We start from the raw sequence: 13973 nt of genomic DNA on the forward strand, positions 1-13973 counted from the left end.
TACATTTTAGGTACAAAAGATTGAGCCGCTAAAAAATTGAGATTAAAATAGAACAGAATACAGAATTTAGGCCAAAGGCCATGCACTAGGACCTATAAGGTCATTCAGCACTGAAACAGTAACTGACAGTAAAAAGGTCTGAACAGTGTAACAGGAGGAAAACCTCACAGTTGCACCATAAATAAATTTTTAAGGAGTGTGGAAAGTCAAAGGGAAGAAACAGAATATGAACAGAGGTACAGTAAAAGGAATGAAAGGGGTTGCAGCTAGGGGCCGAAGGGACGCTGCACCACATGAGGTGCACTGACGGCACTACCCACTACAGGGAAAAAATGGAGACTGACTGACTGATGTGTGTAAGACCTACTTGAAAGTTCACTGAAACTTATCATAAGCATAGAGTAAGATGCATTGGAAACTAAAACACTGATATGTAAAAGTAACTACAATAGGTGCTTGGTATTTTGAATAATCTGAGAATATTATCTACCTTATGCTTCCGACCTGTCAGGGGGTGCTTTGGACTGAGAGTTCTGAATAACCATACAGTCATCCTACAACCATCTATTGTAGGAGGGAACAACACTTATCTAATAACCCTCTTGGATTCTGATGAAATCATTTGAAGTCTGCGAGTGTCAGAGTGTCAACCCATAAGTCAAATAGTCTATTGCTGCTGTATATTCATGATAAAGGTAATGGTAATGAAACTGATATTTTGCTTAATGAATCCATTTATACTGTATTACTGTCATGTTATGTCATCTTCGTAAAATAAAAGGACTGATCATATGCTTTTAAGATGGCTAAGCTAATGTTTATGTTATCAAAATCAACTGATTGAGGCCTACTACCAAAATAATTGGAAGAATAATTCTTTAGTCACTAAAAGAGATGGATTATTGCTGGAATTGTTATTTTAATTTTTGTACATTCCCTCAAAATCACAAAACAGCAATTTCTTGATCAGTTGTTTATGACTGTACTCATTGTTTATGCCAGTTTTTTGGTAAGTGGTTGTTAATTAAAAGAGATGGTTCTGAACTGTTACATATGCCATAAGTTTGGTAATCTTCTTTGAAAGCCTAGCCTAGTACACTTTACAGAAAACGAAACTTACTCTACAAGCACAGTATAGTTTAGTATAATCTAATGAAAATCAAATTTGCTCAGTAAGTAAAGCCTAGTTTTATTTTCTTTTGATTTATTCATTTAACAAGTTGGGATTGTAGGAAGTGAGGTTAGCCTAATGTTATCTGAGTTATTGAAAATGCAAGTCATATGATATGCGAGATATATGACGAAATCATGTTTTGGGGCTGAAATTTTAAGGATTGCATAATATGAGAGATAAGGTGGTACCTGAGTATATACAGTATATAAAGTACAAATATTCAGCATGCTTGAAACAAAGCCTGCCAAGAAGACAACTGCACTTTGAACATAAAAAGCAGGACCCAAAATTGCCAGAAAACAAAACAAAAAACCTAATCTTAGAAGACAAATGACTAGCCCACCTGCTTGCTAACTAGTGAGCGCCTGCGTACCATTCTGATAAAAAAATTTTAAAAATGCAATATATGCAAAACTGATCCTATATTTGAAGCATAAAAAAAAACTTCTATCGCTAAGGGTGGAAGCTAACCAGTCAGATATTGAAAATTCTTGTCTTCCTAATTTTAAGAAAATACACTATAGGTATTCATTATACTGCATATAATGGAAATACAATAATTGCAAGGGTAATGACAGAAATATATAAATAAAAGGTAATCTTTTAAAAACAGGATACAAACTCAAAACATCTAAGGACAAAAGGATGGCAGTAAACTGTCCATGATGCATAAATACAGTACTGACTTTTATGCCTGCTTGAGACCTGGGGGCTCTGCCTAAACATGTGTAGTATTGACTGACTGCCTTTTTTCTTTTTTTATATAATCTAACAGAACAAGTGTTTTGGTCAAATTTTTGACCGTGAACTATGTAAGCAAACTATAAACACAATATATATATAGGTATGTTATGAAACAAATTATGTTTAATTTCAAAGAGTGATGTCATCAAAATGTGAAAACTAATGGTTTACTCTGTAAATGCAGTAACTGCAGATACATAACATATAGAAAAATTCCTGGGCTGAAAAAATTGCTAATGATGTTTTTAATTCACAACATTTCACAGAGAAAGAAATCTTTCCACTGTACATTGGCTTTAAAGTAAAAAAAAAAAAAAAGTATCCAAAATCCATCAAGAATACATTGGCATACAAGTGACTTGCAAGCCAAATTTTTATCACTGAAGATTGTTTTTTATCACTGAAGATTGTATCTTCCTAAATTTACATTCCCCAATAAATTTTTAGTTATTACACTCAGACACCTAAAAAACTCCAACCACTCTACAAAGATCTGATACTGTACCTTGGTCTTTGTACTGATGAAGGGTGAGACAAGCTTCTTTTGCCTGAGCTTGGATGAGCTCTGTGGTAGCACTAACACACTGCAGTCGGCCAATGGCACTCTCAATACTAGCTAATGATGCAAGTTCCACAACCTAACAATTGGTAAAATACCCAATGAATATCTTATTATCACTTGAGACTTTTTATTAAAATTAACTCTCAGATGAAAGAGTTATTCTTAAAACCATCCAAAATCTTCTGTGCTATACAAGTAAAAACATCCTAAAAATTAATATTATGACACTTAAAACATTTAAATGACTTTACAGCTGCTGGAAGTGGCGTGTAGTAGTGAGCTGGTACACCAAGCTGCAAGGGTGATAAATTTGCATGTCTCAGGTGAGACAATCTTGCTTTAACTATCTGATCAACAACTTGGCATCTTCCACAAACAAGCCACCATAGTGTTTCATGAAGTCTTCCAATAACATAACTGAAAAAAAGCACAAGAAAATTACAGTTATAAAATTTTATTTAAATTTTCAGCTTAGAAATAAAAATATATGAATAATCATAGTTATATAATTTAATTTAATCAGACCCATGAGTCAACATTCTCAACTTTCATGGAACTGGCCACAAGTTTTACTCTTATGAAAGAAGATAAAAAATAATCATATCATACCCATAACTCCTTAAAAATTTAACAATAGGATATACTTTAAATAGATTTGTGTTCATGACTTATCATTAGCAATAAAAAGAAATTCAATTAGTACAAGTTCAAATTCCCTTATCTGAAACCTTCGGAGCAAGCTGTGTTGCGGTTTTTGGAATCTTTCACTTTGGAACTGAAGGTTGCTCCTAAACACACAAGCACATTTCATTTCCAACAATAACATTTCATAACACTAAAAAATATACAGCGCAAAAAAGAACTGTAATTTGTGTATCATCTGATCTCATGTATCATGCAATCCTTAAAATTCTGTCCCAAAACATAGTATCTTGTATAGTGAGAGATGCATTTTCAGATTACATGACTATTTGCTTAATGTGCAGGTTTCTTTTTTGGTTGATTATACTAGTCTAGGCTTTCTGTAGATTTCACTGATAAGTCATAAGAAAGATACTGTCTAACTAATTAACAGGCCTAGGAGCAATAGTTCAGTAGGTTCTGTGGAACCATCATATTCAACCAGGCTTACCAAACTTGTGGCTTGTGTAAGAATTAATTACTATTTCTTATAACTAACAACCACTTGCTACTGCATCAAAAATGCTGGAATAAACAACAGCAAGTACTGACATAAACAACCGAATAAAAAAACAGCTGTTTGCCAAAGTTAGTTACCGTAACTAACACTCATTAATTTACAGTTGTTGTCAATTAGTTAAAAACTTGCTTATTTTCAATGTACAGTGGACCCCTGGGTATTTGCAGTTCCAGATTCGCGGCTTCATCTATTCACAGATTTTTCTGTGGAACATATATACACATTATTCTTGGAAAACTCGCCTATTCACAGTATTTTGCATTGAGAAATATTCACTAATTACTGTATTTTCATATTTTCATGACTATAGTACATGCATTTTTTGTGATAAAACTATCAAAACACTCAAGTATAAGCATTTTTTAGGGTGTTTTGGTGTTTGAACTATCAAAATAAGAAGTTATAACCATTTTTAGAGGGGTGTCGAGTATTCGCGGACTTTAGCTATTCGCGGGGGGTTGTGGTCTGCATCCCCTGCAAATATTGTGGGTCAACTACATAATTACATATGACTGTACATAAAAATAAAATATATTTTATTCATCCTTCACGCAACATACAAGGTGTTACGACATTATGCCATTAAATTTAAGCAGTAGTTTATAGTTGTGGCTGAAGAAAGTGGCAAAATCACATATGTACTTCATTTAATTTAGCCTTTACAAATGAAGTACTACAGGTAGTTACATTTTTCAAAATCCAGCTTTGGCAATTTACAATGCTCCATCCTCCCCTAAAAAATTCTGGATTTTAGAATTCTGGATGAAGGATTGTAAGCCTGTACTGACATAACCTAATTGAGAAACATGTGAATGTCAACATTTACCATAACTATCACACATTTATTAAGGGGGTGCTGACCGCCGAATTTGGAGGAATTATCGAATTTTAGTTATTAACAGTTTTCAACTATTTTATGTCTAAATAAACATATCCTGATGCGATAATACTAAAAAAAAATTTTTCAAGATTTGGTTTATTGACAATTCTGTTCATTGCGTATGGCACTCTGAATGGCAAATTGTAAAAAAAAACTTGTAAAAATGTCTGTATGACTCTAAGTTTGGCTAGGTGGAAGGAGTTATACACTGTTTTGTACTGTTTTATGTGTAAATAAACACATCTTAAGATGTATTGCTCAAAAAAATATTTAGATTGGTTCATGGACAATTTTGCTCATTGCTTGTATGGCACTGTGAATAACATATTGTAAAAACTTGTAAAAATGTCTGTATAACTCTAAGTTTGGTTAGGTGGAAGGAGTTATACCAGTGGTTCTCAGGTAATCCAGGGGGGCCATGAGCCTGAAGTCAAAATAAATAAATAAATAAATAAATATATATATATATATATATATATATATATATATATATATATATATATATATATATATATATATATATGTTTTATTTACTATTTTATGCATTTAACATTTGAGTATGAAACTGACACCTTAGAGACTCTGACTATCACAGTATGGTATGATTGGATCATTATATAAACATGTCCAGTACAGGATCGAGCTTCAACAAGTTCTTGCTGTACGTAAGGTTGGAATGTTTTGAAACTTCTGAACATACAATGGCATTCAGGGTTAGACCGATGTGATTGGAGCAAGTCCACAGTCAGTGCGTATGTGTTTGTTTGATTACTAAATATATTCAGCTGCACCAACTACATAAGTGACCAATTTATTGTGAATATCAGATCGTATGATGGATAGGATAGGTGGTTAAAAATTGGAAGCACGTTAAAATGACACAATGATGACACAGAAGAGGAAAGTGCAACACGCTCAAAAGAAAACAAACAGACTCATCAACCAAAACGTAAAAACCGTAAATATCTTGAGGAATATATATCCTTTGGATCTATTTGTAGGGGCAGTGAAGGTGAACAGAAACCACAATGTGTTCTCTGTTATGAAATTTTGTCCAATGAAAGTATGAAACCAAACAAACTTCGCTGACATTTTGAAACGAAGCATATAGAATATACCAACAAACCTACTGAATATCTCCAAAGAAGACAGCAAGAACTTCTTTCAAGACAAAATTTAATAGAAAAAATAGCAACTGGGTGTGATAATACGAATGCTGTGTCTGCTTCGTATGATGTGTCTTTTCTACTGTAATAGCAAAAAGTGGAAAACCACATACAATAGCAGAGGAACTAATTCTACCTGCTGCCAAAGCAATTGCATCTAGAATGCATGGAGACAAAATATTAAAGAGTTCTGATCTCATTCCATTATCAAACTTCACAGTGAAGGGGCAAATAGAAGAGATGTCTGAAAAAGTGAAAAATCAGCTAGTGAAAAAACAATTATAAGTCAGTATTATGCTTTGCAATTAGATGAAAATACGGACGTTTCTAACTGCGCTGATTTACTTGCATTCGTAAGGTATGAATCTGATGGTACAGTTAGTGAAGATTTTCTCTTTTGCCAGTCATTGCCAACTCATACTACAGGTGAGAGTGTTTTTAACCCTTAAACGCCGAGCCTCTATTTACAAAAGTGTCTGCTGTATGCCGGCGGCGTTCAGGAGTTAGCGCCGAAGCAGAAAAAAAAGTTTTTTTCAAAAAATCACAGCACACTTAGTTTTTAAGATTAAGAGTTCATTTTTGGCTCCTTTTTTGTCATTGCCTGAAGTTTAGTATGCAACCATCAGAAATGAAAAAAATATCATTATCATATATAAATATTGAAATATATGACAGCGCAAAACAAAAATTTCATATATAATTTATACAAATCGTGCTATGAGCAAAATGGTTAAAGCTAATGAGTTATTTTTCTTTCGTTGTATTGTACACTAAATTGCGATGATTTTGGTATATAAAAAATTGTAAAACGATCAAAACAACACAGAGAAAATATTATCACAAAATGATGCATGAATTCGTAACGCGCGGACATAAAAAAAAAGTCTTTTTCAAAAATTCACCATAAATCGAAATATTGTGCTAGAGACTTCACGTTTATTGCAAAATGAAGGTAATTGATTGAATATTACTAGACTGTAAGTGTTTTAGCTTACAATTGCAGTTTTTGACCATTTCGGTCAAGTTAAAGTTGACCGAAGGTCGAATTTTTTCTATTTATTGTGATTTATATGAAAATATTTCAAAACTGATAAAAGCTACAACCATGAGTTATTTTTTGTTGTATTCTACATGAAACTGTGCACATTTTTATGTGTAACACTTCATGTAACGCCTAATAGAAAATGGTGCGAAAATTATGACAAGGTGACTAAAGAAATTCTGAGATTTTCAGCAAAGTTACCGCACGCGGAGGTAAGGAAAATTTTTTTTTCGAAAATTCACCATAAATCGAAATATTGTGCTAGAGACTTCCCGTTTGTTGCAAAATGAAGGTAAATGATTGAATGTTACTAGAATGTAAGAGTTTTAGCTTGCAATTGCATTTTTCGACCATTTTGGTCGAGTCAAAGTTGACCGTAGGTTTAAATTTTGGCACTTATCAAGATTTATATGAAAATATTTCAAAACTGATAAAAGCTACAACCATGAGTTATTTTTTGTTGTATTCTACATGAAATTGCGCACATTTTCATATATAAAACGTTATGTAACAGCTAATATAAAACGGTGCAAACATTACGACAAAATGGCGAAAGAATTTCTGAGATTTTTGGCCGAGTTACCGAGAGCGGACGTAAGGAAAAAGTTTTTTTCAAAAATCCACCATAAATCGAAACATTGTGCTAGAGACTTCCAATTTGTTGCAAAATGAAGGTAAATGATTGAATATTACTAGAATGTAAGAGTTTTAGCTTACAATTGCGTTTTTCGACCATTTCGGTCAAGTCAAAGTTGACCTAAGGTTGAAATTTTGGCACTTATCATGATTTATATGAAAATATTTCAAAACTGATAAAAGCTACAACCATGGGTTGTTTTTCGCTGTATTTTACATGAAATTGCGCACATTTTCATATATAAAACTTTATGTAACGGCTAATATAAACCGGTGCAAAAATTACGACAGTGACAAAAGAATTTCTGAGATTTTCGGCCGAGTTAGTGCGCAGACGTATGGAAGTTTTTTCAAAAATTCACCATAAATCGAAATATTGTGCTAGAGACTTCCAATTGTTGCAAAATTAAGGTAAATGATTGAATATTCTAGAATGTAAGAGTTTTTGCTTACAATTGCATTTTCCGACCATTTCGGTCAAGTCAAAGTTGACCGAAGGTTGAAATTTTGGCACTTATCGTGATTTATATGAAAATATTTCAAAACTGATAAAAGCTACAACCATGGGTTGTTTTTTATTGTATTCTACATGAAATTGCGCACATTTTCACATATAAAACTTTATGTAACAGCTAATATAAAACGGTGCAAAAATTACGACAAAGTGACGAAAGAATTTCTGAGATGCGTCGTTGATGCTTTCTAGTGGGAGAAGAAAGAAATTCGCACATGCGCAGCTGGATCACGCTTGTAAACAAAACAACAGCGTGATCCGTGAACTCCCAGCATCTCTCAAGGCGCGTGATTTAAAATTTTTTGCAAACTAGGCCTATAAGTATTTTTCCGCGAATATTTAAAAAAACTTTTTGTAGTCGACGTACTGTACGTCCACTTGGCACCCGACAGACAATTTTAGTCGACATACAATACGTCCAGTCGGCGTTTAAGGGTTAATTGCTTGAATGATTTCATAATTACTAATGAAATGGGATGGTCAAAGTGTGTGGGAGTCAGTACTGATGGGGCTCCTGCAACGTTGGGAGAGTACAAAGGACTCAAGGCAAAGATCCAAGCTATGATACCAAATGTCAAATGGACTCATTGCTGCATACATAGAGAATCATTGGCAGCAAAAAAGATGCCAGAAAAATTGAAGACAACTCTTGATGAAGCAGTGAAAGTAGTTAGTCCCTTAAATTCCCGTATTTTTAGAGTTCTTTGTGATGAGATGGGCAGCGGCCATGAACAACTGCTCTTGCATTCTCAAGTGTGCTGGGTGTCTCGAGGTAAAGTACTTACCCGCATATTTCAATTGCGCGTGATGAAATAAGATTATTTCTTCAGGATAAATCATTTCATGAAATAGAGTGGTTTGATGACTTTTCCTTGATAGCTACTGTGGTATATATGTCGGATGTATTTACGTATTTGAATGACCTAAATTTGAGCCTTCAGGGGAAATCCGTAACTATTTTTAAAGTTGTAGATAAAGTGGATGCCATGATCAAGAAATTAAAATTGTGGTCTGAATGCCTGCAGAGTGGTGTGTTTGAATCCTTTCCAACACTTCGTGACTTTCTTGAAAATTCTGAGGATGATATCCCAGAAGAAATAAATAGCCTTTTCATTCAGCATTTGCAAGGTTTAAAGACCAGTTTCAGGGATTATTTTCCTCCTCATGATGCCAATAACAATTGGATTAGGGATCCATTTCATGCAGAAGTAAAAGGTATAAAAGAATTAACAGCATAAGAAAATAGTCTAGTTGAACTTTCATTTGGCACTTCCCTAAGGTCAAGTTTCAGTCATTATGACTTAGCAGACTTTTGGTTAAGTGTAAAAAATGAGTACCCAGAACTGGCTACTAAAGCCCTGAGATATTTAATGCCATTTCCAACTACATATTTATGTGAGCAGGCCTCCTCTTAGTTAGTGTATATAAAATCCAAATACAAAAATAGGCTGAATGTAAAACCTAATCTGCGCCTAAAGCTATCTGTCATTAAACCTGAAATCGAAAATTTGGTATTAGCCAAGCAGCATCAGCCATCTCATTAAAGGAGTAAATGAGAAATAGTTTTTTTCCTGTTCTGTATTTCTTTTATTTCCATTTATTGGTTTTCTTATTTTTCATAATCATTCAGTTACATACATCTTTCTTTTGATAAATATAATGACACGGTTTCGTTTTTAGTTTAATAAAGTCATCATGTTAAGCTGACAGACCTTTCAATATCCTGGGGGGCCATGGGAAAACCCATTTAGATAAAAGGGGTCCTCGGTAGTGAAAAGGTTGAGAACCACTGAGTTATACACTATTTTGGACTGTTTTATGTGTAAATAAATATATCTTGAAGATATATTGCTCAAAAAAATGTTTAGATTGGTTCATGGACAATTTTGTTCACTGATTGTACAGCACTGTGAATGAAAAATCATAAAAAAAGCATGTGAAAGTGTTAACAAAATTTATTCAAAAATAATTGTTACCCGCTAAAATATCTCATTCTCTCCAGCAGTAAAGTCATAGAAAAAACAGGTTATAATAACATAGGGATAACTGATCTCCAGGAATCCAGATATTCCTGATTGTTTCAAGATTCTTGAGTCCAAAAAGTTGTTTCTTTTGCTGTTTCCTGAAAACTTTTTTTTTTTTTTAACTAAATACTTAGGTCTCATAGAAGACTGAAACCCTTGTGTTTATCCAGTCCAGTATTAGTTGCAGAATAAGTGGTAAAAATTTGAAGCAAATCCCTTCAATCATAAGGTAGAAACAATAATTTATTTTATAATGGGGCCTTACGGTGTCGGCACTCCCTATAAATGCAAATTTTAGGAAACATATAAATCAAGAGAGAGCACAGTTCTATTTATCTGATTATATTGTAAATTTCAGGGCATATTTCTTATATGACGAAATAGTTTTAGTGCAAAAATTAGCTTCTAACTGTCATAGTTTCATAAGCAATAATTTTTTCTTTTGTCGTTTTCTCAAAACTTTCTTTTTTCAAATTTAATGCTTAGATCTCCAAGAAAACTGAACCAAATTCAATGAAACTTTTACAGCATACAGAATGTATATCTATAATTATAAGAGGAGAAAATTATTTTCGAGTGCAACTTTTTTTTGCCATATTTTTTAAGTTTCAAAAGGTTTTTCAACTGCAAAATTTATGAACCTAAGATTGAATTTCTTTATTTCCCCTACTGAATTTTTCAGTATTAGTTGTATTATATGTAGTAAAATTTGAAAGCGAATCCCTTCAATCATAAGGTAGCAACAAGCATTTACTTTAATGGGGCCTTAGGGCATTAGTGGCCCCCGTAAGAGTTGTGTTAAAGTTGTCAAGTTGTTGTCAAGTTGTGAAAATTTGCCGATTCTCAATGGTGGCCTCCATAAGTAAAAAATAAAATACATTTTTATTCCTCCTTCACACAGTGAGGAAGGCCTAAGAAAGAATTCCACAAATTAAAGCTGCAGGTTATTACAGCTGCGGCTGAATAACATGAATAATGAACAGGCTGCAAAACGTTTTAGAACAGGCAAAAGCAATGTCCGGAACTGGCAAAATCACACTTACTGCTTTTAAAATCAAGTACAGTAACCTGCATGTTTTAAGCCAGACTTTGTTAATTTAAAAGAAAACGTATCAACAAATTATGTTTCTTCTACAAACTACGTATGTAATGGCAATGATGATGTCAGTGGTACTCAATCAACTGAGATTTTGAGAATGTAAACAATATCATAAGCAAATGAGAAAATTATGATAATGTTTATATTCTGTAACACAATAACAATATGATAATAATACATGCAATATACTGTACTGTAACAGGATACAGCAAGCAAAACCACTTCATTTAAATTATCATTATTATACATATTCTTTGGAAGCCTTGAATTTCAAGTCAATGGCCCCTGTGGGCTTGTTCCATATAAATAGGGTTCATTTCTGAATAATAATATTAATACAGTAATAATAATAATGATAATAATAATAATAATAGTAATAATAATAATAATAATAATATAATAATAATAATAATAATAATAATAATAATAATAATAATAATACTGTTTGATTTATGCAATTTATTAATTTTCTCCACAAAATATTTCAGTTTTTAGAGCTTTTTGGTTTATAGAATTTCGGATAAGAGATCGTAAACCTGTAACACTAAATATGTTTTAATGTTAATGTTGTACTGCAACCTCTACAAATAAAATATGAGTCAAGAAGGGTGGCATGAAGAAACTGTGTAAGATGGCTATGCCCAATTCTCAGATAGAAATCCAGAGGGCACCAGAAGACCCAGACCTAATTGGATGAGAACTATGATATGGAGGCTGGAGATGAGGGGAGATTTGTGGAAAATAAAGCACATAAAAGACAGGAGTGGTGGAATTTCAGTGGCCCTTTGGGTCCCATGCCATTGGAGGTGATGAATAGTAATACTAAAGTTGACCATCAAATTTCATTGGTTTAGAGTTCAGGAGTTTTATTTATCCTGAAATCAATTTATTACAGTAAATAGAAACTGAAAAAAGTCACAATCACATGCTTATAAATAGCACATCATCAACTGCAGTAAATAAACAAAAAGGTCAAGTGACTTCAAGATACCTTGCTGGTATTTGCCTTGTAGGGTCTTTTTGATACTATAACATTCCCCTAGCTACCACTAATCCCACAAGTTCAATGCTGAAGTTGTCTACTTGTCCCCAAAACAAAAAGGACATATGAGAGAACTGTGCTGGCTATGTATGATGATCTACAGAAAAAATAAGAGATGTAGACAGCTTTACACCATTACTGATGCCATGAAAGTTATAAAGCCTGAGACAATAAACTTATGTTTGATAAAACTTTGGCCAGAATGTGTCAATGACCAAACTGGTAATAAAGGAAATTGTGACTTGGGCAAACTAAGAAATGGGTTAAGGAGGATTTCAAGATATGGAACTTGGGGAAATTCAAGATTTAATTGTTACTAACCCTGCTGAGTTACCAGAAAGTGACTGATGGAGCTTACCCAAAACACATGCCATATCAGAAAAAGAAGCAGTGTTAGAGAACAAGTTAAAGTTGAATAATATCACAGAGGGATCAAGTTGGTTCACTGATTTCATAGATTATTCTTATACAAATGTCTCCTGCTCCTCCTCCTCATACAATATGTATTGACAAAGATGCAGATGAACCTTATGATCTCCTTCCATACAGTTTATATACATTTATTTACTGTGTGTGCATGCTTTCCAGTATTTAAGTCTAATAACTATATGACAAGGACTGGATTAGCACGTTTGCGTTGCTTCATCATCATCATCCAATATCACCAAGTCATCATGCAAAGAGCATCTTAAAAGTGCATACATATACTGTATCCTTATATATGCATAAAGTGAGTGACATTTTAAAGATTAAAGTAATGCTTCTCAGCATGTATTGTTTTACATATTTAATAACTCATATAAGGCACAAAAAATAAACTACTGTACATATACTCATACACAGTATCAGAGTACAGCTACAGTATATCTATCTCTCTCTCTCTCTCTCTCTCTCTCTCTCTCTCTCTCTCTCTCTCTCTCTCTCTCTCTCTCTCTGTGTAAATACAGTACTGTATTGTACACTGCAAAGGGTGTATTGTATAGTTATTTATGTTACACATCTATAAAGTTTGTGAACAACAATACACTTTACAATATTAGGATTTTAGGTTTGGGAGTTCGAGTTATTTCCAGATTTTCATTTTTTACACGGAGCTGGCACCCCTAAATCCATAAAATTCAGGGGATAACTATAATACTAATACTAATAATAATTGCTACATCCACAGAATTTAGTTTGTAGAGTCTTCTCTATTATTCTTATTATATATTCTTCTTGTCTGCAGGGAGATGGTGTAATAAATTTCCTACAGGACATGGAAAAATATTCTTCTTTGTTTATGTTACCCTTACATTTTGATGTACACAGGCAGTCAACAACATAAAGAATGAATGAAAATCAAAGGTGGACAACATTTATAGCAAGAAGGTTGGATTTATGTCCTGGCAGGTTGATTTTTATTGGTCTGCTACTGCCATGGAGGTCTTCATTGTAAAGCCCACAGCCCTTCGGACCTTCTCGGCTGTACTGATCAGGGAGGTTAGGGGGTTTGGGCTGGTGTATCCCCCACTGGTATTACTGATGTAATGGTTCGCTTCTATGAGGGGGGTGTCTGTATGTTCTCTTCCTCTTTCTCCCTCACTGGCACATATGTAAGGCTTCAAGAAAGCAGAGGTGTTGGTGGTCAGGTTCTGTGTCTGTAACTTACAGTCTTAATTAACTCTTCCCTTTCTGGTCTCCTCTGTTATTTGTAGTTATTATGATTAAATATAGCACTTTCTTGCAGATGACACAAGGGAAGTTTTGATAGAGTAGTTGTCATCCCAATATTTGAGCGGTAGCATCCATCCAATCACAGGGCATGCTAACTTATAGATGACACTTACTATTTTCAAGTCTGTCTCTAAGGGTGTTGGGTTATTCTTCACCATGATGTGGCTGGTTCTCAT

General features: G+C 33.6%; 1 protein-coding gene across 1 annotated transcript in view; it reads right to left on the reverse strand.

Moving 5' to 3' along the window:
- LOC136834838 (ankyrin repeat domain-containing protein 27-like) overlaps positions 1-13973 on the reverse strand; it is a 139028-nt gene that overhangs the window by 68556 nt on the left and 56499 nt on the right. Inside the window, exons 7-8 of the mRNA XM_067097619.1 lie at positions 2732-2897; positions 2424-2556 (exon numbers count right to left, since the gene is read on the reverse strand). Of these exons, the coding sequence (XP_066953720.1) occupies positions 2424-2556; positions 2732-2897 (299 nt within the window). The remainder of the gene's footprint in view (positions 1-2423; positions 2557-2731; positions 2898-13973) is intronic.

Source organism: Macrobrachium rosenbergii, chromosome 4 (assembly GCF_040412425.1).
Source record: "Macrobrachium rosenbergii isolate ZJJX-2024 chromosome 4, ASM4041242v1, whole genome shotgun sequence".
NCBI lineage: Eukaryota > Metazoa > Arthropoda > Malacostraca > Decapoda > Palaemonidae > Macrobrachium > Macrobrachium rosenbergii.